At 40.2% G+C, this 26,454-nt stretch overlaps 1 protein-coding gene across 2 annotated transcripts in view; it reads right to left on the minus strand.

The window, feature by feature from the left end:
• Window positions 1-229: 229 nt before the first annotated feature.
• The window catches only part of LOC131683094 (TGF-beta receptor type-1), a 179,702-nt gene continuing 153,477 nt past the window's right edge, over window positions 230-26,454 (minus strand). For both annotated transcript variants that reach the window (XM_058964912.1, XM_058964911.1), the window contains exon 8: window positions 230-18,278. In XM_058964912.1, the coding sequence (XP_058820895.1) occupies window positions 18,117-18,278 (162 nt within the window). In that variant the 3' untranslated portion in view covers window positions 230-18,116. The remainder of the gene's footprint in view (window positions 18,279-26,454) is intronic.

Raw genomic sequence — 26,454 nt, forward strand, 5'->3', positions numbered from 1 at the left:
TACTTTTGTTTTACACCTTTCGAAGATGCATTACAAAACCAATAGTACCAGATCCCAAGCGGTATGGTTTCGCTAACAATGGGCACTGTTTCAACTCGGTTTGCCCTAGGTAATCTTTGTGACATTTTCAAAGGCAACAATTGCACATTCTACTTACAGCATATTTCCCCTCTCTGTTGCTGCAGGATAATACGTTTCTTTCCACTCTAATCGATAGAAACCATTTCATTTAATATTTTATTACAAAAGACAATAATCAATCACTTTATTTTTTTTATTTTTTCATTGTTTGTTTTTATATCTATTGTCCAGAACTAAGATTCCCAACTTGTTTTCACATCAGAAAAAGATTTCCTTGACTGTATAGAAGACAGTGTTAATAATATTCTTCTTAGTTCCACCGGATCATTGTTGTTATGTTGTGTTTTTTTATTCCTTCTTTTTTATATGTTGTCGTCTGCTTGTTTTGTTATCAATAATATATGCGTAATATAATCAACTAATCAAGTAATATAATGATAGTGTGTATGCAGTAATAGTAATTATAATAATGATAATAGAACTTCTAACCGTATTTCTCGTTCTCGTCATACCATCGTTTCTGCTTGTATTTCTTAGTTTTGTTTAAAGAGCGAACTCACTCATTACTTATCGGTTCCCTCACTACAGTCTTCGGATATTTAATCCTTCATCGCTACAAAAAGTCATTCTTTTCGATTTCTGTGCAAACACGCTTTCAGCGCGATTCGTTTCAGTTTTTTTTAAACAGACTTATCCTTCATTTTGAAGCAATTTTTCTTCGGATCAAGCACACTTTACGCGGTTAAGTTTCGAAAGTTTCAAATTCAAAAACCCAATATCTTATATCGAACTAAAGCTGAACATTCGAAAGGATTAAGAGGAAACCATTTTTTGCGGTTTTCCCCTCGAAAGCTGATAAATATAATTTTGTTTTAAAACCTCTCATGCGGAAAAGTTTCAGTTTTTACCCTAACAATTTTTTTCTTCTTATGATGATAACGTTTTAAAATTCATTGATCTTTTTCTTTTTCAGCTTTTTCATCGCTAATTTAGTAACTGCCAAGCAATTTGATCACAAATGTATTAGTTTCCCGTGTATCGTCTTCCCTCGTTAGCTGGCTTACAGATTCGTTTGTTTTTATTCCGGTTTCGGATTTTCTGCTTGGTTTAAAGGTATTTACCAAAATATATATATTATCCCCGCGATTTCGGTTCCGCGTTACCTGTTTCAATGATTTCCGGTTGGTAGGGCAGCTCGACTGTTGTCGTCTGTCTCCAAAGTTGTTAATTCATTTTTATTGTTTTCGCTCGTGTGTTGTTAGGTTTGCTCTTAGTGGTCACTGAACTGAATCTCCGACTAAAAAGAAAATCGCATTTCTCTTTCCGCAGAACATAAAACGTTCGCTTAGCTTACTTCCCTTATTCTTCTGAGTGCTCCTAATCGTAATATGTTTAATAGTAAATGTTATTATTTTATTCATGACTTAAAATAGTTTCTTACTAGGTTTGTCACTAACTTTTACATTTTTTTGTTGTTTTTTACATTGTTTTATGTTTATAAAAAAGGTTACTAAATAAATGAGGTAGAAAATTATAATTCATATCATACAACTTATCGGCGCTTGTTACTCTCTGTTTCACTGAGTTGTGTAACATTGCATCATGTTTTTGTTTTCTCCATTCTAATCGACTAAAAACTACTACACTGGATTATTTGTTTGCTCATTTCTTTTTTTTTTTTTGAGTTTTATGCAGAAACCATTCACACAAGTTATTAGTTCTAGCATTTGTGGCTGAACGGAAATATGCTGGGGGAAATAGTCTGGCTGCACTGTTTTCAATACTATGTGGAAAGAGTAGTCAAAGTACATTCAAAAGTGGAAACTAGAAAAGTTTCACACACTGAACGCCTATCGGGTATAAAAATGCACTATAAAAATGGCACCTAAAATCAGCAAATTATTCTCATTCAATCAGAGATAGGAATCGATAGGCATTTCTATTGTGTCTGCTGTTGGTTGTCTTGCAACTAGGATTATGGGTTTAGGAAACTAATATCAGTCACTTTTTATTTTGGGTAGTTTCGTTCAATGCGGCTCACCCGCCTCCACATCTGCTAAAATGCAGTCCAGATAAGAAAGCAATGGAACGAAACTGCTGAAAACTGTACTTGTTTTCTGCTTAGTCTTATCGCAAGCGGCAATGACAGGATCTGTTTTGTTTATATGCAATCAGCTTGAGCAAATAATGATGTTTATCATCTGATCAGCGATTCATCATCAAATCAAAAAAAAAATGCAATCAGGCTCGATACAATGTAGAACGACATTCTTACCATCTAAATACGCAACTTTTATAAATCGCTAACTGTTTTTTTTCACACCATCGCTAATCAAACAGTATGGGTTTATTCTTTCTTTCAATTTAACTTGTCTCTCTCTAGTTTTACTCACATATTTTGTCACTTGTGTTTTCCCTTCTTTGTATGCTTTGTTATTCTTTATTTTTTTGTTTCCTTCTACTATACAATAACTCACATAACACTGGTTAGATGCTCTGATTTTGTCTGCTAAACATTCATCTCAATCCTCTTTCCTTTGTTACTTCAGTTGTTTTGTTTGTTTGTTTATTTGTTTGTTTGTTTAGTACATTTTCAACATGCGGTCAGGTTTGCTTTGCTCGTGTACATCTTTTGTTTCTTGTTTTGTTTTGTATCTTCAAAGGTAGTTTTGTTTTGTGTCTGAGTAAACCATGCTCTGCCATCCGATCCAGATAGGGGTTGCGTTTACGGTTAGGAGCGGTTCAGATGGGCTTTGTAAATATTACAAAGCCCACCTTATCTGAGGAATTTCTAATGGACAGAAGGTACAAATCTAGGCCTACCTTGATCGGTGACGAGTTCATCCCTTGCTGCTCTAAATCTGTTGCTCTTGCGGTTTGCTTATTCTGCTGTAGTAGTGCCTATTTACATTCGCACGCGCGTGCACTCACGGACACACACTCAAAACGAACTAATTAGAAACGCAGCGCCAAGGGATGGAGAAATTAAAAAAAAACAAAACGGAGTTTTTTCTGCCTCAGGCGATCCATTCGTTCACTTATTATTAATAGATTTATAGATGTTTGTGTTACTCGTAATGGTGTATTTTAATGTATGTGTTCCTCTACTTGCTTATTTCGTTATGATTCTTTGTAAAGAGGGTCGCTAGATTACTCATATACTCATATTAACTGCAATAATGCATACGGAGTAATCCGTGAATAATTGATACTCAATAATTTAATAGATAATGTAGGATGCGTGAATTAGATAATAAAGAGGTTTGGATTAAGAATATTTGCAGTTATAGTGATTTTCGATATAACTAACTTTCATTCTCCCGAATAACAAAAAAAAAATGACATCAACATTACTCTCGTTCGCTCAGATTCTCTTTTTCGTTTCACAAAAAACATACATTAGAAAAAAAAACAACGGCACCAAATGAGTAGAGAGAAAATGAACCCACCAATTTCCGCACATATGTTTTGGGATTTAGTTTTATCAGTTCGTATGGATCCAAAATGGTATCTGCGAATGCCAAGGGATTAAATTGCCGTCGTTAGATGTATTAACAACTAAAAGAATTCATCAATGTGAAAACGATAGGCGATTAAGTAGTTCGGTATTTCCAAACAAATGTTAAGAGTTTTATAATTATGTGGGACATCCTAACTGTACACAATTTGCATCAGTGATGGGAGTGAAGACTCAAATACGCGGAACAAAACAGTAAAGCCAAACCAAGTAAGCCTTGAATTGAGTGAAAGTCCGGATCCTAAAGAGTGTTTTTGTATCATTTTTAAAGCGAAATGAAACACACAAACAATCGTTTACAACAATTGTTTTTTTTTCTTTCAGTCTACTTTCTACTTCTGCCCAAGTCAGACTTACAATCGAACCAAGTGAATAACAACTAGCAACCTCTCGATCTAGTGTGTGTCTCGAGAACAAAGGAAACTTTTAATTCATTCTTGCCATCACAAGTAAAGTTGACGAAAAATCTCTGCTCCGACCCAACACAGCGGTCATTGACTTTAAGTTCTGTTCAATAAGATTGAATTTTCGTGAAGTGGAATACCTCCTGAAGGTGAAGAAGCAGTTTAGACTCAAGGAGGTTATGTATCTTCAGTATCATCATATTCGCAATGTAGTACTCATATCATTCAACACGTTAGCCCAAGCCGAACGTTTCGTTTTGCAGAACAACTTGAAGCAGGTGGCTGAAAGTGATAAAGTTGGAATTAAGATTCCCGTGTATATAGAAAAAACCTATGAAGATGTAAAGCTACATGACCTATCACCACGTACCCCTCCTGATCTAATCGCAACGTACATGTCACAATACGGAGAAGTAGAATCCGTTACACGTGATACGTGGAGAAATTTCTTCCCGGGTACACCTAACGGTGTTCTGGTGGTGAGGATGCGGATCGAAAGAAATATCCCCTCCCACTTGACTATAAAACTCAAAACCCACGAAGTTACTATTAACCACACTTCGTTATGCACCCATGAGGGGCAAACTCCTACGTGCAAGTATTTTAATCAGACAGCTCACCACGAACAACTTTGCGCGGAAGATACAGAGGAGAATGCATCTCTACCGATTGCCAAAGCATCCACGGCAAACCAACCCAAAAAAGAATTTTTAATACCAATACCTGAACCACAAACGTTTGCCAAATTTGTGGCTGCTGTTCAGTCCCTATTGACAACTGCCAAAGCAGCACCCAGCACCCCTGAAACAACTGTAAGTAACATCGGTGATGAAGATAATAAGAATGACGACGGATTTACATTGGTCACCCGTAAGTGCAAGAAACACGAAAGAATATCTGGTCGTGAGCACCAAGGCACTTTTAACGATGATGACCTTGATGTGGAGGACAGGAGAGAATTAAACGGTCTCCATGACGCAGTAGGCGAGCCGCGAAAGAAGGTCTCTGCTCGCAATAAAAAGTTGCGCGCACGAGATCCAACGGACAAACAATAATATTTGTTTCTATTTTTATTTTTTACAGATTGTAAACACATAAAAGATCCACGGCTCCGTTAAGCTACCGCTATGAGCCGTGTCAAATAAACGAAATAAGAAAAAATGTTTTTTGTTTATTTTGGTAGCGTATGGCATGCAGTTTAACGTTTTAAGGACATGCTGAATAGAGTCACAAGGTGGCAGCTAAAATGGCTGCCATCGTTTCTGCTTCTTCTTTTTATTTCATCGTCAAAATAAAATCATTGCATTGGCGCGCAAGACAAAATCGTTTGTAACTTAAATGTCTTATCTCAGATTGCTTAGAAATTGTATCACTGTATGTAAGCATGTTAGCACATGCAGATGAATAAATTCTCTTCACGGAATTTTGATTCGCTCGGGAAATTTGTACATTTTTATTTTTTAAAACAAATGAAACACGTGGTGCAAAAATCAGTCAGCTGATTGCTGAACGATACTCTTGTGTGCGTGCCATATTATATCAGTATAGTACGTTCTAGCCGCACACAGATGCTGGACGTAACCCGAACATAACCGAACCTTTGTTGTCGTTTTGAAATCGCTTCAACTTAAAATAATTTTATTCAAATGTCAACCGCGACTACTTTTTGAAAAACCCATTTCATTGGTCTAATTCTCGCCATTTTTTCGAGAACGACCGGAGAAATTTTGTGAATAACGCACTCAATGTTGACCTCTAGCTCATCAGTCGTTTGCTGGTTGTCGGTGTGGACGAGAGAAGTAACACCACAAAACAATTCCACAATTGTCTAATTGTAAGAACGAGGCACCCTAATAAAAAAAATATACACGAACGTTAACCCATATAATCCAACGATTCCACATATTGTTTGGATTATACTCTGAACAGGTCGTTAGGCTCTTAGATCATAAGATTTTTATTAGGGCAGCCAGCCAACACTATCGTTTTTCGACAGAATCCGTCTATCATCGTATTCCATAAATTGATTGTTACAACGCCCGTATGGTTTATTACCTATCTTGTTTAAGTCAAAGTTCTTCCAAATCCTGTGGAACAACATTTGGAAGCGACCATCCCTCGAAAATGTCTCGATGTTGTTCGGCAGTGATGCTCACATTGTCTCCGGTATAATTTATGAAGACAACTGAGCCCCGGATACCGATCGCATATAAACCGCATAACCCAGGCACTATTTGTTTGTTTCTTTACATACCCATTAAAGACGCTGAATCCCTCTGATAAAGACACGCTATCTCTATCTTTTTCTCATTATTTATTTGTCAGCGTCATTCGAATCGAACACAAGAGCTGTCAAAAGCTCTCAATCCGAAGCAAAACCGCTTCCAATCCATTGACAGGTCTCGTACTCGATTGGAATGACACTGGAAGAAAAATGGTAAACAGACGATAGAGTTGGCGATTCTTTATTGGCTCTCAAACGTGAAACTTATCCGCTCGACGCGCCAACTAGGTTTCATTATTGATATCAGTCAAATGATGACGGAAGTATTTTCTTGCATTGATGATATAGGATGGTTGTTCGATTTTAATTGTTTTAAGAGCAACATTGCTTAGTTTCACTAAAAGTTCAACTACAGTTGATAAGAAAACGCTCGTTCTTCCTTTTGACCCAAAATATTCAGTCAAATTTGATATTTTATTGCGAATTATTGAGATCCGGAATTATTTTTGTATTGTTGAGGTTAGGTTGATTGTTTTAAATACGGAAAATGTTTACCTAGAAATTGAATTTATCAGTGAATAGCCTCGACTGTCAATATTTGCACTCTTTAATCCAGTGATTTTCGACCACTATCGTGTTTTTATCGATATTTCAATCTCTGGAATTCAGTTTAGTATAAGCTGAAACCGTAAGAACGAATTCTTAGTGATGTAACAAGAAATTTATTATCTAGGTATTTTTTAGAGATAGGAAACATATTTTCTTCGCCAATATTACTTTTTATTAGCTGAAATAACATTTAATTATAATATTGATTGAGTTTATAAAAATTCAAAATTTACTTTTCGATGCGTTTTGACAGATGGAAATAAAAATATCATCACTGCACTTTCGTGCCATCTTGCGGTCTACATCCAGCTTTAGATCGCGAATTCAGGGGATTCAACGTTGTTAGTACCCATTTAACCAATAAGGGGCAACATCTGAACAGGTAATGCTTTGGCAGCCGCCTACCAAATATTTACTTGACCAATCGGTTATTTTTTATTCAAAATTCCAAAATTTGGAAACGTTGTTCGAGCGTATATTTTTGCATGATGAAATTGCAAAGAAATTATTAGGATCGTACGTCAATTCAGTTATCAGAAAATCCCACTTGAAAAAAAATTAAAAAAAACTCCCTTTATAAGCTGCCATTGCCTAGCAACTTCACAAGTGGTGATCAGGAGTTAGGTAAGAATACACTGGACTTAAAACCTCACAAAAACTATCATTGCACGGTCAAAAAATATTTGTTTTACCAGGACTAATTGCTCAAATGGTCCGCACTGAGTGCCAATCACCGACGCCAGAGAGGTGACTCCACCATCTGGACCCCGTCTCAGCAGGTTTAGGTTTTACGTCCCTTCTGAAGGAAGACGTGACCACAGATTTTTCACCTCAGAAAATCTCAACGCCATCGGCTGGATTGAACACAGACCCACAAAGCTGCGTGGTGGTCATGCTTACCACTCAACCACAGGCGCCGTCAAAGTATACGTAAGTTGGATCTAGAATTAATCTCTGAGATTACAAATTTCTGGTAACCTGGATTCTTGAACGCCATGATCGATTTTTTCATAGCGATTAATTTGTTGTTGACTTCGTTGTTTGACTTCGTGTTCGAATTTAACAATTCATCTCGGAATTTCTGTATCCTTAAACTCTTTCTTGTCAAATGAACTTCTGGTGTTTGAAGTTATGGGTTTTCATTGGTTGTTTCCTTAATCACTCAATTGTCTCATTCCCGATTAGCAAAGCTGTATCATGTTGAACATCAGACTCCACAATGCATTCTTTAACCTCTGCTATAGAACTCCTATCCCTATCCCGTGGTGCCAGCTGGGGTACGAATGACCTTAGTGAAGATCGGGTAAACAACCCCGGTGGAAACTTTGGTCGTTCACATTTAATTGATTCTGTCGAATCTTTTTTATTTGCATCGTTCTCCTAGATCTAAACAGCAGAAATCTCGGCAAGCATTATTTTTGCTGAGATCTCAATAAAAGTAACATTTGTCAGCTGAGACTCAGAAAATATTTTGCTAAAAATCATTAACCCTCTGCAGGTCGAGTGGGGTTGGATACGACCCCATATTTAGTGGTTGTAGGCTAGCGCATGTATAGGGATGTGTAAGCTAGCGCATGCGTGAGGATCTCACCTGGACTGCGAAGGGTTAAACAAAATTTACCTTTTAGAAGGTATAACTTTTTGTTTTCACAAGATTTGTTTACAAAAACAAGTAAGTTTGGTAACTGGGCCACCTTTCATTTGAACATTCACAATTGTTAATATTTTTAGTAGAACTGAAGTTATTGCAATGAAATTGATTAGATTCCGTTTAAGCAGTGCTGCTAAGGACGATTTCGATAAAGATGAAAATTAAGTTTTGGTGCTATGACTTCGTTGTCTTGCAATATTATTTAAAATTGATAAAGCCTGTCAATTTGGACTGTTTTCGGCTATCTTTTGCATGTAATTGGAGTATTGTAAATACTGTAGGAATGTAAAACTGAGCAGCTTGAACTACGGAAGAAGCACATGTCTTGATCAAATCAGGTTTTTCGTATTTCATGATCCCAACAGTATTAAGAATATAAAAGTTTTGGATCGCTATATGCGGTAGACAAAAGTTGGTCAAGAAAGAGTTAACATGAGTTTCGAGAAGATTGCAACAATGGAGGTACACACTCAATTAATCTCGGTTCCGAACAGCCGTACAGTCAGCAAGTTTAGAAACTGGTAGCTAAGCAAAGTAAAATTTGTTTACCGATGTTCAGTGAAATATTTTTCGAGTTTCAACTATCAAACGTCACCCTTACTGGGATCTCTGAAAAATTGTTTGCTGAGATTTCAGCTGTTTAGTTCTAGGCAAAAGATGCAAAAAAGCTTAATTTCAGTAGAAAAAACCTGTTTTAATCCACCTAGAGGTGCAATTGTGCCTTTCTCATTTCTCCAAACTATGATTTAATAGCTGGTTCGTACAATATAACATTATGGAAATGTCTTTCATTCTTATTACACTTGGTAAGTATATATAAGAGCACCTTTTTGCATTCATCGCGGTATCGGTTTGAATCGGAGTTTTCTATGTGATCGCACTCCACAACCCGTAACTCCGGAGCCGGAAGTCGGATGAAGATGGAATTTAATATCAGTTTCCGGGGACGCAACACCTTTCATTTGAGACTAAGTTGATCAAATCGGTCTATCCATTTTCGAGAAACCAATATAACCGTTATTCTGAATTTGGATGCTTCCGGATCCGTCAATGGTGGCCAGTGTGGCCAAAGAGAATTTGAATGACTGTTCGTGACCTAGATCTACAAATTCAACAGTTGTGTTTACATTTTGGAAAAAAATTCACCTTTTTACATTCATCGCAGAATTCGTTAGAATCGGGATTTGCTGCGTGATCGTACGTATCACCCTGTAATTCAGGAACCAGAACTCGGATCCACACAAAATTCAACAGCAGCTGATGGACCGAGCGAGCTTCATTTAAAATCAAGTTTGCCAAATCGGTTCAGAAAATTCCGAGAAACCGATGTGGACAAATCAACAAATTTTGTTTTGTAACCATACTCTTCAACTCGTAATCCGCAACAAGATGTCGGTTGAAAATGAAATTCAATAGCAACCTATGGGAATATTATACCTTTCATCTGAATCTTAGTTTGTAAAAATCCGTTCAGCCATTTCCGAGAAACCGATGTGGACATTTTGTTAACAAATCTGCACATACACACATACATGCATACATACATACACACATACATACATACATACATACATACACACAGATATTTTGCGATCTCGGCGAACTGAGTCGAATGTTATATGAGACTCGGCCCACCGGGCCTCGGTTAGAAAGTCGGTTTTTGGAGCAATTGCATAAACTTTCTATATGAGAAAGGCAAAAGAATAATATTTAATTAGCTTAATCAGCATAAGCTCAATGTTATCTTCATGTGATTATATTTTGAAATGTTGGTGGAATGGGTTTGAAAGTGAAGGGAATGGGTAGAGTGGGAGTGGAGGATGCGTCAGAAATCCTTCATCTTATTTCGGTATACAGGGTGGATGAAGGAAATGCTGGCGTGAGGGTGGTCCAAGGGGAGGGGAGTGATGAAGGAGGGAGGTGCCCGGGCAAGGCGGGGGGGGAGGGGCGGCAACGCAATACTCAACTGCATATTTTGCCTTCCATTTGAGACGTGGTTTGAGAAAATCGGTTCAGTCATCACCGAAGAACCGATGTGACTATAATTGTAGAATATGTCCGGAATTCCGGACTTCCGGAATCGTCGATAGTGGACAATATAGTCAAAGAATGTTTGATTGGCAATCAGTTATCTAGATCTACGATTAGAAGTAATTTGGAGACCATTTTACTAGTTTTTAGCCTCTGAGGTATTACGATTGTACCGATTTATATGGGAAATTCCAGTGTATCCTTACTAATACCCCTGTAACTCCGGAAGCAAGAGTCAGAACCGAATGAAATTCAGCAGCAGTCAATGGTATTACTGTATCTTTCATTTGAAATCAAGTTTGTAAAAATCGGTAGAGAATTCGTTGGGGAATGGGTGTGATATTAGCTTAGGAACTTGGCGGGTTCCCCGGGGGCGTCATGAACCGTCATAGGTGGCCAATGTGGTCAAAGCGGCTTTGATTGATCATTAGTGATCCAGACCCGCAAACTAGAGTAATGTTACAACAATTTTAATATGTTTTACATCATTTGAACATCATGGTGGTACCAGTTTATATGGGAATTTGCTGTGTGATCGCACTCTTCAACCCGTAACTCCGGAACCGGAAGTCGGATCAACTAAAAATTCAATAGCAGCTTATGGGAGCGTTATACCTTTTAGATGAAACTAAGTTTGCGAAAATCGGTTCAGCCATCTCTGAGAAAATTGTGTGAGTTTAAATGATATACACACACACATACACACACACATACACACACACATACATACACACACACAGACATTTGCCGATCTCGACGAACTGAATCGAATGGTGTATGACACTCGGCCCTCCGGGCCTCGGTTGACAAGTCGATTTTTACAGTGATTGCATAGCCTTTCTTTATATGAGAAAGGCAAAAAGTGTGCAGAAGACGACAAGGATAGTGGTTCATTAGAGAACACTATGCCCTGCATTTCATCTATCCTCAGCTCCATTTGAAAAAGATGGATGAGTAATGTCTGTAACATAACCGGATTGTCGTGACTACTCTTCGGCCTGTTAATTCTAATCTAATGGTAATCAATGAAATCGTATTTGAATTTTCAATTTTTTTATGATAGTTATTGTGAATCTGAAAAGAGCCTTTGATATTGGCATTAGTTTGGATGGGTAATTCACTAGATTCGAAGATGTTGGATTGACAATTAAACCACTAGATTAATCAAACAAAGTGTCATTCGTGTGTGCCTGTCACAGCAGAGTGAGTGAAGAACACTCGATAAACTTTGCACACATCTAGTGAACATGTCCAACCAATCCATATGTTGCTCGTTCAAAATACAACCAACGAAAGGTAGAAAAAGAACGCGCGGGGCATATATTTATAGGCTCGCTGTCTTCATTTGGTCTCTTTCGGTTTTCCACATCGCGTTAGATAGATTTTCTGAAAATCAGGTTGTTTTATTTACAGAAATTGTGAATACTTCAAAATTGAATTCAAAACTAATGCACATTTTTCCGACTGATTAGTGCACAACCTGTTGTAATTCCGTTCAGTACAATGCAAGTTACCCGCATCCAAAAACTCTACCTGCAGTTTCTTCCGAAATTTTGAAAAACCCCTGTATTTTAACGTTAGTCGTAGTCACGACAAAAAATCAAGACACATGATCCAGAAATAGCAAAGTCGAGCTTGATAGACATTATTACGGTTGGAAACCCTATGTATGCCCTCAGCCTGGAACAGCTGAAATCCACTTTCCATTTTTTCCGATATTTACTGCTAGAACTTTTTCTACTGCGCACATGTTCGATCAATACAGGATTGCTCAGATGTGTAGAATTTACATTATCTCAACAATGCTTGCCCTTTGGAACAACCGACAGCAGCTGCTAAGTTACGAAAGTCGTGAACTGCTTATCGGACTCGATACATTGCAAATGCGGCAGCTATCTATTCAGTCCTATTGACTGTTTCGAGCGTTGCGATGATTGTGTTCGTTCGCCCTCGAACTCTCCGCAGTGATGTATTCGACTGATTACCTTTCGCCGTACTAACTATGGAGCTTACGGTGCCGTCATTAGTTTGCAGCGGATTTTCAATATTGTATCATTCGAGATTGGCTTTCACATTCTACTTTGCAGAATACAATGTATTTTTTAAATATATTGAGAAACTATTATTAGGACCGTATATGTTGATATTAGCTGTAAATAAACAAATAACCTAATTCTGAAGTAAATCTTAGCGACAACTCAATTGCAGAACTTGCTAGCGAATCGTCCATGTTTTGATAGATTGGTGTCATTAACGCCCGAACCTGCTGAGGACCGAACGTCGACTTTAATCATTATCTAATGGTGTGTAAGATTCGCGTAGCCTCACCGGATACAGACGCGAGAGAACCAGGCGATTGGATGTCCGAAAACTCAATGAACAAATTGAAGATCACCCAACAAGATACGAGCTGAACGCATCATAGTAACAGGTGAATGAGGCGATCAGTACATTACCATAGACGCATTACAAGCCTCAATGTCGCCTACGAAATACTTACGCAAGGTCGCAAGGTCGTTGGCCTTTTTCGGACTAAACAAATTTCTAACCCTGTGTGTGGGGTCAGGCTTGTTATTTGCTCACACAATGAGCCACAAAGAGCGAAATACACCGATTAAAAATAGAACATGCAGAACGACCGCACAAAGAGAAACTTGAAAACGAAAAATAGTACGATCTGTGCACCAAGAGCTGCACAAATGTAGAAATGTTCAAAGAATCACCTTGAAGAGCCACTTTTTTGTGCCTCCCCTCACTGGAAAGCAGGTAGGAAGGCGAATCAAACTACAATTCAGATAAAGTTTGATCGAAAGAACGTTTTAAAAATGTTTTTTTGGTTGCCTTTTCTACTTACGTGCGCGTGGGACCAAGATACACACTAAAAAGCCTCTTTATTTCAACTCTTTGTGGCGTGCAGCCATGGAGTAGAATACACGTGTGGGAGCAACACGCATCGGAGTGAAGAGGTTTATTGTGAAAGAGAAGAGCCGTGGTTCGCATGAAAAGTGCAAAGAGCGTTTGTTATTCTTCTCTTTATTTGCTCTGAGGTGCATAACCTCCCTGTGTGGGGTACAATTCAGAGCGATTTACTACACAGCGGCCTGATGCAACAGCTCGATTTTCCTACCTGCTTCATGTAAATCCTCTCGTTACTGCCTAATAATTCCGCCAGCTAGTCACCAATCGCGCTATTAGAAACGATCCGCGCGACTGTTGTAAATCGGTGTTCGTTCTTCTACAGATAAAGATTAAACAGTAAACCGGATGCAGATGTGACTTAGGCCGCAAACTTATTAGGCTCATTCGAATGCCGTATAGGGGAACACTGCGAGTTAGGGGAACTAATGTAATTAGTTTAAGCAACCCCAAGTCAAGTGGTAATTGTAATTGTTTATTTGGGGTTTTAACCTGACGGTCATTCATCCGTTTAAGTGGTCTGTTGGTGAAGGTACAACAAATATACAAATAAACAAATTCGAACTTCGCTTATGAAACATTTCCAAAAAATCATGCCTGTTATATTTTTTTGCAGTTATCAGTGGTGCAAATTTTCATTTTCAAATGCCAACTTTCAGCTCAATTAAATCCAACCATGATTCAAATTCAAAGCCTCCCTTAATCATTCACTTTCAAGTTGGCGGGATTTTCATAACCAAACCGTACGTCTTCATTTTAAATTGATGGTGTTTCATTCACCAACCAAAGTTGTCATCTGCTCTGTAGAGGCCAGTTTAGGTTAAATGTTGACATATTTTGCATTTTCAAGCTTACATGAACAGTAAGAAGTATGATCAGAGTAGTTTTGCTTGAAAACCCTCGTCAGTATCCTAGTACAGAGATATTCATAGGGTCAATAAAATCGAAAATGAACGGAAAATGATTGAGCAGCTCAGCTGTTTGAATGAATGATGCAAACGAAAAACGGCGAATTGAACATAGTAGGGTATGATTTGAGATTTGTTTTTCCTTCAAGTTCAAAACAACCTGGTGAAAATTTGCAGTTCTGGTAGTTATTCCAAAGCCTAATACAAGAACATTGTAATTATATTTGACAATATTGTTAAAATATTTCTTTCAGTACAACGAGAGTTGTTAATATCAACTTATATTGCCACCTTGCTGGTCGATATATTAAAAGGTTTCGTCAGAGTTTAAATATGATCCAATTAACGTGTAAAACTATGTGGTAATGATAGTTTCAACTTCGTAATTTGCAACTACACGTTACTAAGAAATGTAAAGTTTGACCGCACGCCCAATTGAACAAAGTTTTTTTTCCTAAATTCTGAAATTTCCCTAAAGCAACGCAGTCATTACATGTACTGTATATGAGTTTGTTATCATTTCAAATGGTCGCTTTTATAATGCCCATACGTATATGTCGCTCCTGAGTGCCTTGCATACATACAATTCTGAGTGTCCAATGCGGTTTAAAAAACCGGAGACACAACTTTATTGTAGTGCGTTTTCGTTGGCTTATGCTGACTCACGTTATTACGAGATAGATTTCAGGAAACGATGTCCTTTTGATTCTCGACAGGTTTCAGATCCCAGGTTGTGCTGAAAGGTTCATAGTTCCAAAAATAGTTATTTTTATTCAGTACCGGTATTTCGGTACTGAAATGGGACGGTATTCCTGGGATTTTTGATACCTGGACTACCGGTACTACAACCCTATTCAGTACCACTGCACTGCAGCCACAACGTTAAAGAAGACAAGAAACATAGATGGCAGCCGTGAGGGGGTCTAGACGGAAGCGGACTGAAGGAACCATGGGAGTTATCGTGTTTTTAATTATATAGTAGGGTAGGGTCTAATCAACGAGTTGAAATAGAAAAATAATGATGAAATTTGATTCTATGGACTGGAGGCCTAAAATTCCATCTTCTCCCAACAATCTCTAATGTTCCTTCTGATGTTTACATGAATACTTGCAAGAAATTCCATCATTAAGCAGATATCTTTTAAAAAGTAAAAAAATAACCCAAGAACTCAATTTCCTGCCATTTTTCAAATATCTTAATTCTGAAAGGTATAATTCTTGACATGTAATCCTTGCAATCATTGTAATTATTTTTAATTTATGTCACTCGAATGAATTTTCAATTGGCTTACTTTGTTTCGCTTACTCTTTAACCACTTAATTTTATATAGTGTAGCTAAGCACAGGAATTTAGTTGTCCCCAATTTATTTTCTCAACTTGGCGCAAATAATATTGAAAAAAAGAAAACAAAACTACGAAGATAATTTCCGACTTTTTATCCACCAAACCAACCTTCGACCAGGTTATATGACTTTGACCACACAAAAAAACCATCTCACAATCATCGACCAATACTTTCATATTCTCTATCTCTACCTCTGATTAATAACAAGTAATTATGCATCCGTACGTCGTGAATGTGTATACATCGTTTCCAGGTTTTGTGATTCTTGTTAAATTGTTTGTTCAGTTTCGTGTCCCTAACAACAGTACATACCTGCTAATATGATTGCTTTCAACCCATTCTGTTTGCATTCCCTCACGTTTCGATTGCAAGAGCCCCCGATGTTCTTCCTTTCGCCCCATGCAGTACCTAATAAAGTAGTTGAGTGATAGTTTGGCATACCAGTTGATTGTTTCTTGGGTGTGTGTGTGTGATCGTGCATGTGTTCCGTATAAAAAAAAACTTTTCAGCTCTGAATAACCAAAAGATTAAACCTAAACAAAATCAAAACTAACGCGACATATTTAGACCAGCTAAATAAATGTTTCCGGGGGCTCCAACAGCAACACAAGGAAACAAAAGATCACTTCACTTCAGTTTCTGTTCACTATTCTACATTGTGGCGATCGCTAGTAAGCAGTGATTATTAGTGTTTATCTCTGTTATGCTTTCGTCTTCTTTTATACATATTCTAGTTTTTTTTCCTGTGAATCTCAAAAATTACACATTTAACGGCAGTTTTTTGTTGCAATAAAGGTGTGTGTGTGTTCTTCACGCTTTTCCACTCGATACCTTTGCATTATTCTCATCCTCTCACTGCGGACAAAACTGTTACAATATAACTTCCGTGATTCAAAAATTGGATTTATTATACTCGTTTGACATTTAAGTAATTTTAGGAAGCCTGCTTTTGGTTTTCTATACCGACTGGTGTTGTTCGTAGTAGAACTAAAAAATAATATGGCCTGGTCGAGGAGTGGGCGTATTGAGGATGGAAGGACGGGAAAATGTTAAACTTTCTCCACTTGCCTGAGTGTTTTTCTTTGTTTGTTTTCGTTCAATTTTGGTAATATATAAAATTATATTGATTGCAATACTGGTAAACAAAGTCTGGAAAACAAAAAGGTCGCAACGGTTATTGTGGAATTTTGAATTATTCTCATCGCTGAGATGAAGGTACAGTCGCTGAATGGCGGTGAACTTTGTGAATGCTCAGGTGAAAATTTAAATCTTACTTTAAAGCTTTTCAAATTACACTCGAAAACTAATTAAAATGTCCAAGAAAGCCAAGCAAAAAATAATCATTATTCGCAATAAAAACACTAATTTCTGATCTACATTTAATAAACAAAAACTATTGAAAATCTTATTACATAGTAAAATCGTGTCTAATTATTAAAAAATTACATTCACAAAAAGCCCCGCACATCCCAAGTAACAAATGTTATAATCTAATAGCTTTTCTTAACAGTCTCATAGTGGAAGTAATCCTGCCCAATTACTACCCATTAAATTCTGGTCAGTAAAAATGTGAGTAACGTGTTTTTTTTTTCGTCTGCATTACAAAGCAGTTGACTGCTTCTCCGGTTGAGGATTTTGAGTGTTTGTGTACAGTTTTAGCTGTAAACGGAGGTACAAGTTTTCAGTTACTGTTTTCCTTAATTTCAACTTTCTTTAGAGGAGAGGAGATATGTTATAAATGGAGAAACAATAACAAATTATTCCAGTATATCTGGTCGCACATCCTACGCTGCTTACCGCCTAATTCTGTGAATGTCTTGTTTGTATGTAGATGTGTGTGTAGGTGTGTATGTGTGTTTGCTAGTAACCAAGCCAACTCATATGATAAATAAAGTGATACTAACAATAAATAATAATATATTACTATGTATCAAAACTAGCTCGCCAATAAAATCAAACATGCAACACATCAATCAACCATTCTAAAAAACACAAATGATAGTATGTACGGACAATTAGCCAAGTCTGACTTGACTGTGACTTTTAACAGTTTGAAACATAAATTTCTTCTCTCCTTTATGCATTAGCTTGTTTCTTCTTTTGCGCACAAAAGAAATATTCTCGTCGTACCCTTACAATAAACTGTAAACTTACACAACTAGAGTTACTTCTCTCATTATCTCACAATTTACCCCCACACTAGTGGGTCCATTCCGTCCTAATGCTAATCCTGCTTACCAGCTAAAAAGTGTGTTAATTCCTAGATCGAGAGTTCGTGTTTTCACATTCTGTTGTTACATTATTTTCATCTTTGCATCTCGTCATCATGCACACTGCCGGGTCTGCCGGCCGGATTAATCCCCCCGCCCTCATCCCTATACCCACGAAGGACCACCGACCGATTCGCCTACGACAGTGACCGGCCGCCTCTAGCGAATGTTTGCGAGTGTTTTCTTGATCCTGAGCGCTGTGAGCCGGGCGGCCGGATTCTGGTACCAGCATTCCTTCATCACCTTCGAGATCGAGTGCAGCGTGTCGGAGGCAATCCATCGGTTCGGTATACTGGGCCGTTGTCGGTCCGTGCAGACGACCTGTTGGGGGAAGAAATGTTGTTAGTTATTTTCTTAACGGAGTAAATTATTTATTACAAGGAAATGAATATATCACATGTCGGTATAGAGATGTCAGCTAAACCCTCCCCCTCAAAATTTTTCAAGAATAAATAAAAATAAAACAGCAACTTTTAAGAAAATTTGCAGCTCATTTGGTTTGAACAAATTACGGCTTGGAAATTTCCGCACGTCGGATTAGCAGATCCACAGTTCCATGTCCCAGGAAGAACTGACCTCGTTATCGGAAGTGAGGCCTTCTGGGAGCTCTACACCGGTAGGAAGATCTTGCTCGGGAACGATCTTCCGTGGGTAATTGAAACGCCATTCGGATAGGCGGTCTCTGGTTCTGCGTCCAATGGATCTACCTGCATACCCCGGATCTGCAATCTCTTCATTAAAGGGCGAACACGAAATTATTGCGACACATTCAACAGGGCATAACTTTTTTACCATTGAGTAAAAATCAACCAAATTTTGCACACTTTCTCATTGATGTGTATTGTTTACATGCTGTCAAACTCGTGTTTTTCGATTCAACGAAAATGGAGGTGAACCAACGCGAGTCGAGAGAACAAATTCTTTCCAAACACCTGGAATTTCCTGACCTGTCGCACCGGCAGTTGGGAAAAAATGTTGAACATTCACCATTCAATCGTCTCCAGAGTGTTGAAGCGGTTCCAGGAGCGGTTGGCATTGGACCACGGCAAAGGAGCTGGAATAAAACCGGGACCGGAGAACAAAAAGACAGAGGGAAAGGTGAAGCGGATGATTAAAGCAAATCCCAACGTCTCAAGCCGTGATTTGGCTAAAAAGATCGGCATGTCGCAGAGCTACGTCCAGAATGCAAAGAAGAGAACTGGATTACATACATACAAGGTACAGAACTTCCCAAACCGCGATGAGCGGCAACAATCGACGGCTAAAACTTGGACACGGAAGCTCTACGAGAAGATGCTGACAAATTGAGGTTATGTTCAAACGACTGGGATGATAAGATTTTGAGTTATTTGAAAACGGCTGTCTCAGTATTTTAGAGCAAAACGATGGTAGTTTACTGCCCGACGTTTCGGCCTTGTGGTGTTGGCCTTTTTCAAGGGAAACTATTTATTTAAAAAAGATCGTTAACAAAAAATATACATTTTGGAAAACATTGCAAACTCACTATAAGTCTATCGTTTTTTTTTGTTTTAATGTCGCTGTCCGACGATACGGTGTCTGGGAACTATTTTTTCATGCATGAATTTACTGTGATGTACGGTACAAATGAGAGTCAAAATTTTGAAATATTATTTTGTGTAGACTTACTATTGTATGCAAAATATAGGCTGAATTTACATTGGATAAAGATGGATGTCACTACTGCACTACTATAACGATTGTTTTGAAAACCTATTTTGATGTGTAAAGCTTAATCGATACTATTTTGGCCCAAAGTCGAGAAATGAGCTTTTGTTGTTACAGTGTTGGTGTCATTAGGAGAACTTTTAGATTTCGATCTACTATTGCCTGTAATGGTTTTAGCTGCATGTAAGATACCAGCGTAAGTTGTGTTGAGGCCCTGTACGTCTGTGCGATGATTTACGGTGTTGGGTGTGTTGGCAATATGACACATCTCTAGCAGTGGTAGAGCCGAAGATCGGAATGTACGATCAATGAATTTCGTTCTCTCCAGAGCAAAGCTGTGTCCTAGGTTGACGGTATGCTGGATGAGCATCGTTTTTTCCCTTAGTGATGCTATTTCTTCGACTGCGTGTGATGACGGGTTGTTAACCAAACTGGTGTATTTGTTGATATTCGATCTATGTCCACTCAGTCTGGTTTTCAGCTGATTTTTCGTCATACCTATGCTACATGTATCACAGGGTATGCTGTAAATGACATTTGATTGCTGTAGCGGATTTATGGGGTCTTTGGTCTATTTTAATAAGCTCTTGGTGGTTCTGATCGGTCGGTGGACGAATTTACTGTTGAAAAGTCTGGCTGTAGAGTTGATGTGATGTGTTAGCTCAAAATCGGAATATGCGGTAACGATCTGTATATGGTTTGCAGGGTATCTGTGTTGATAATGATGCTGGTTGCTCGAGCTGGGTCCGGCGGAGTTTCAGTTGATTGTATGCTAGTATGTTGGGTGATCGACTGATGTTGCTGCGGTTTAGGATGCTTGGCATGGAATCTATTGATTAGCCAGTTTAATAGCGCTGAGGGGTAATCGTTTTGTTTGAGATGTTGATATATGAGATGTTTCTGTTGATCTGCTGATTTGTTTGTGGTGAGCGTAACGATGCGTTTGATGAGATTGATGGCTACATTTATTTTAACGGATGTTGGGTGGAACGAATGATAATTTAATAGGCGGCCTGATGCGATTAATTTCGAATACCACTGCGTGTTCATGGTTCGATCTTGGTTCGTATCAGTAGAGTATCGAGAAATGGTAGTGTACCCTCTGATTCCTCCTCTTTGGTGAACTGGATGTTTTCATTGTAGCTGTTGAAGATGTTTAGCCTATGCTGTATCTGGTTTTGTGGTAGGGCTAAAATCAGGTCGTTGACAAATTTACGCAAAACTGGGATGTTGAACGGAAGTGATCTGACCACGATATCGATCAAACTTACCATAATAATGTCAGCCAAAATTGGTATCTTTGGACCAAAATAGTATCGATTAAGCTTTACACATCAAAATAGGTTTTCAAAACAATCGTTATAGTAGTGCAGTAGTGACATCCATCTTTATCCAATGCAAATTCAGCCTATATTTTGCATACAATAGTAAGTCTACACAAAGTAATATTTCAAAATTTTGACTCTCATTTGTACCGTACATCACAGTAAATTGCATGAAAAAATAGTTCCCAGACACCGTATCATCGGACAGCGACATTCAAACAAAAAACTATAGACTTCTAGTGAGTTTGCAATGTTTTCCAAAATGTATATTTTTTGTTAACGATCTTTTTTAAATAAATAGTTTCCCTTGAAAAAGGCCAACACCACAAGGCCGAAACGTCGGGCAGTAAACAACCATCGTTTTGCTCTAAAAGACTGAGACAGCCGTTTTCAAATAACTCAAGATGCTGACAAAATTTGGCTGCTGTGTGATGGACGACGAAACGTATATAAAAGCCGATTTTAAGCAAATTCCGGGGTTGGAGTTTTTCACCGGCAAGAGCAAGTTCTATGTGGACGACAAATTTAAGAAGAAGAAAATGTCGAAGTTCGCCTCCAAATATCTCATTTGGCAGGCCATCTGCTCTTGCGGACTGAGGAGTAAGCCTTTCGTGACAAAGGGCACAGTAAATGGCGAGATCTACAAATCTGAGTGCCTCGAGAAGCGCCTTTTGCCGTTCTTGCAGCAGCACGGCGAAGCTCCGCTATTTTGGCCAGATTTGGCATCATGCCACTAATCTAAAAATGTCCTGGAGTGGTATGAGGCCAATTCTGTCCATTTTGTTCCAAAGGACATGAATCCGCCAAACTGTCCGGAGCTGCGCCCGGTGGAGCAGTACTGGGCAATGATGAAGCGGGAACTTCGGAAGAGCAAGAAGACAGTCAAAGACGAGAAGCACATATTAAAAAAAACAGAAAAAAAAACTGAGAAACTGGTACCCGATGACACTGTAAAGACTTTGATGGAGGGTATCAAGCGAAAATGCGTTCAATTTTACACTCAAGGCTCCATCGATTAACTTTTCTTTTGATTTTTGAAGTAAATATATGTATAAAACTACCCTAAAATTTTGGTTTGATTTTAAACATTATAAGAAAATTGGCATGACATTTTCGGTGTCGCAATAATTTCGTGTTCGCCCTTTACCAATGAAGATTTGGAAGCTGCACTTTAATGGTTTTGGGAGTTAGAAGCGGTCCCACACACCATTGTGAAGAGTTGTACACCAGTACAGTCAAGCGTGATTCGACCGGAAAGTACGTCGTCCTCGCCTCGAAGATCCAGAAGTTTTCCTGGGGTCCTCCAGAGCCACCGCAAGACGCCGTTTTTTATAGCCTAGAGCGCCGTTTGCAACGAGATCCTGCAACCAAGTAATCGTATCATTGCCTCATGGACAAATACCTACAGCTCGGTCACATGAGAAGGCTTGACGTGAAGGCTCACTGTTGTCTCCCACATCATCCCTGTGTGGTCCTCAATCCTGATGATCAACCATTTCAGCGAATTCTTTGGCGTGCAGATCCCGACGAACCCATCACTACGTATGAACTGCAGACAGTAACGTACGGAACAGCAAGCGCTTCTTACCTAGTTACTCGTACTCCGTACAAGATACCAGTCGATCCAATCGCGAGTGGGCCAGTTATGGAGGACTTCTACGTCGACGATTTTTTTTCTGGGGCACCGAACTTTGAATCCGCCATCAACCTGCGTTGTGAAGCATCGGTATTGCTAGCTTCCGCTGGATCACCGCTCAAGAAATGGGCATCGAATTCTCCTGAAGTACTTGAGGATGTACCACCTGATGATCTGGCAACTCAACCGTTCCACAATCTTCAGGATGACCAGCCCGTGTCCACGCGCGGCCTCATTTAGGAATCGAAGTTGGACATACTCCGGTTCAAGGTTCAGTTACCGCAATCCGCATCCATCCTGACGAAACGCAAAGTGTTGTCGTACATCGCCCAAATCTTCGATCCACTCGGACTCGTGGGTCCTATGATCACCAAAGCGAAACTCTTCATGCAGCGATTCTGGGTTCTGAAGCAGAATGGCGAAGCATGTGAATGGGACATGCCGTCCCCGTCAACACTCCACGAAGAATGGAAACTTCCATAAGACACTCCGCCTGTTAAGTGAAGTTTGCGTATTCCGCTTCATTTCAATGCCCGACGCCGTCAGCATCCAGCTTCACTTCTTCTGTGATGCATCTGAGCGCGCGTATGGGACATGCTGTTACGTCCGAACCGAAGCACACGGCACAGTTTCGGGCCAGTTTCCTGCAACTGTCAATTTCTGGACAGATTCCACAACTGTCCTCCAATGGCGTCGCGGTAACCCAAGTCGTTGGAAGACATTCCTCGCAAACCGGGTCTCGCAGATACAGGTTTCAACCGATCTCAACCACTGGAAGCGCGTTCCTGGAGTCAACAACTATGTAGACGACATTTCCTGAGGATTGAATCCTACCGACATCCTCAACTGCACACTGTTGTGAACTGGGACACCGTGACTACCAAGGTGTCCGGATTTTTGGCCATATTTAACGTTACCTGCAGCAGAACGAAGTGTCCGCCGAAGAACGCAAGATACCACTAGCCGCTATGACCACGACACAGTTGAGTTTCTGCACAGATTTATTCGTTTACTACTCCAATTTCTCCAAGCTGCGCCGAATGACAGCGTTCATTCAGCGCTACTTGCATGTGCTTTGCGAACGAGCCTCGCGACGTCGTTCGGAAAAGGAGAAGTACAAGCCACTCGTCATCCCGAGCATCAACCCGCACCCAGTCCATCCGCTTACCGCACAAGAGCTCCAACACACCGAACTTTCGCTCTGTCATCTCGCTCAGCGTGAACTCTTCGCTGAGGAGATTTCCGATCTCGCTAGTGGCGAACGTGTTGCAAGATCTTCCACGCTGAAGTGGTTGAACCCGTTCGTCGATCCCGAAGGCACCGTAAGTGTCGGTGGCCGGCTTCGCAATGCCGAGCTGACCGATGCGAAGAAACACCCGATAATCCTCTCTGCCAAGCATCCACTCTCTGTTGTCTTTGCTAGTTTTTATCATTTGAAGCTACTGCATGCAGGCCCTCAACTCCTGCTAGCCAATCTCCGGTAGAAGTTTTGGATTCTGGGCGGCAGAAATCTCGAGAAATCCGTCTTTTACCGTTGCCACACTTACTTCCGTAGCAAGCCCACACTAGTCCAACAGAGCACAGCGGATCTTTCGGCATTGAGAGTATCTCCAACCCGACCATTTTCCGTCTGCGGAGTCGACTGTTGCGGACTGTTCTCTTTGAAGTCTGCCTCTGTAACCGTAGCCTAACGAAGGTGTACGTGGCCATATTCGTCTGCTTTTCTACGAAGGCAGTTCACATCGTGCTAGTCAGCGATCTGTCTACTACAGCGTTCCTAGCTGCACTCCATCGTCTGGTCGCCCGCAGATGAAAGGTGGTAGAGTTGCACTCTGACAACGCTACCGCTTTCAATGATGCTTCGAATGCACTCAATCGCATCTACCGCATGCTAAGTTGAGTGCATTCGAAGTTTGATCGAAATCAGATCTTCGACTGGTGCTCCGCAAACGAAATTCGCTGGAAGTTCATCCCACCTCGAACACTGCACTTCGGCGGTCTTTGGGAGGCTGCAGTGAAGTCAGCGAAAACTCACCTGCTGAGGGCAATCGGCAACATGAACGTTGCGTACGAAGACATGCTCATACTGTTGACACAGAAAGGTTCTCGCCCGCTGACTCCAATGCCGGACGATCCGTCCGATCTCGAGGTCCTTATACCAGGACATTTTCTCGCCGGGAGAAATCTCCAAGCTGTGCGGAAGCTGATCTGAAAGAGACTCTTGACAATCGCTTGAACCACTGGGAATTGGTCAAGAAATGGTTCCAGACAATTTGGTCTCAGGTGAAATCAGCGAAAACTCATCTGGTAAAGGCAATCGGCAACATGAACGTACGAGGACATATGCACACTGCTGGCACAGATAGATTCTCGTTCGCTTACTCCAATGCCGAACGATCCGTCCAATCTAGAGGTCTCTACGTCAGGACAATTTCTCGTCGGGAGTAATCTTTAAGCTGTTCCGGAAGTTGATCTGATGGATACTCCTGACAATCACTCGAACCACGGGGAATTGACCCAGAAACGGTTCCAGGTAATTTGGTCTCGCTGGTACCAGGAATACCTGCAACAACTTCAGTCCCGTGCAACAAAAGTTTTCGACCCGCCTGGCTCCGTCGATGTTGGCAGAGTCGTCATCGTGAAGGAGGATATTCCGCTCACCAATTGGCCTCTCGTCCGAATTATTAGATATCATCCCGGAGCCGATGGCATCGTCCGTGTGGTTATGCTACGAACAGCCAAGAGGTTGTGCATCCCGTGGCCAGAATCGCTCTACTACCGACACCACCGCAAACTCAACGAGTCGGCTGAGTGTTATTATCCAGGTAGAGCAACCCGGACGGGGGGAAATTGCTCGATGCGCACCTGTACATTGCACAGGTAATGGCAATTCCAATCCCCTAATCCCAATCGTTCGATCTACCTGGTCTTTTTTCTCGGTCGATGGCGATGAACTCCACAGACAATGGTTGCCAATCACTGGATTTGTATAGGACACTTAACGTGATCATTCCAGCGCAAAACATCGGCAATTCCAGTGTTCACATCCACGAGTATCACCCGCTCAACGGTCTTCAACCGAGTTTGCTGACATCCTACACCTGGAATCCAATCGCCAACAGAACAAACACTTTTGAATCTTCATCAGCCACAGTACCACCTTCTCGTACTCACTTTGCTGTGGCACCATATGTACTGACATACCTGCTGTCGGTTGTAGTACTCTTCTCTGTCTGCTCGTTGCTCTTTGCGTCTCAATTGGCAGCCTTTTGCCCTTCCGCGCCATCGTCCTCACCAGCACTGTCCACTTAGAAAAGCGAATGGCGTCCACGATAGCCTGTGCAACTTTCACGTCGTGCAGCATCAAGCGAACCCGAAGTTCCTCCGTAGTATTAGCTCGAGGTAATTCTCTATTCGGCCACTCTTTCACACAGTCGTACAAAAAGTGTTGCCTACGTACACACGGGCTGTTGGGGTGTATCTCCAGACATTTACCCCATTTGGTTACCAGATCCGCCACATTCAATCTCGTCGGAACCCAGCGCCAATCTGTCAGCTTAGTCAAACTAAGAATTTCGCCAATGCGAAAACCGACAAATTGATTGTAGCGGCGCTGATCCGACCAAATCCACGACTGCACCAGTTCTGCATTGATCCAGAACACCACTCTACTGATTGTGAAGTTGTGATTCTCCACGATCGTTCGTGCCAGCCTTGCCGCAAAAACCGTTGCCAGGAGTTCTAGACGCGGAGTCGACAGCTGCTTCAACGGTGCTACTCATCACTAGCGAACACGCCACCTTACCCCGCACTCGATGCAAACGAGGATGATGGCGTCCACGAAAATTTT

The sequence above is a fragment of the Topomyia yanbarensis genome, chromosome 2, assembly GCF_030247195.1.
Source record: "Topomyia yanbarensis strain Yona2022 chromosome 2, ASM3024719v1, whole genome shotgun sequence".
Lineage (NCBI taxonomy): Eukaryota > Metazoa > Arthropoda > Insecta > Diptera > Culicidae > Topomyia > Topomyia yanbarensis.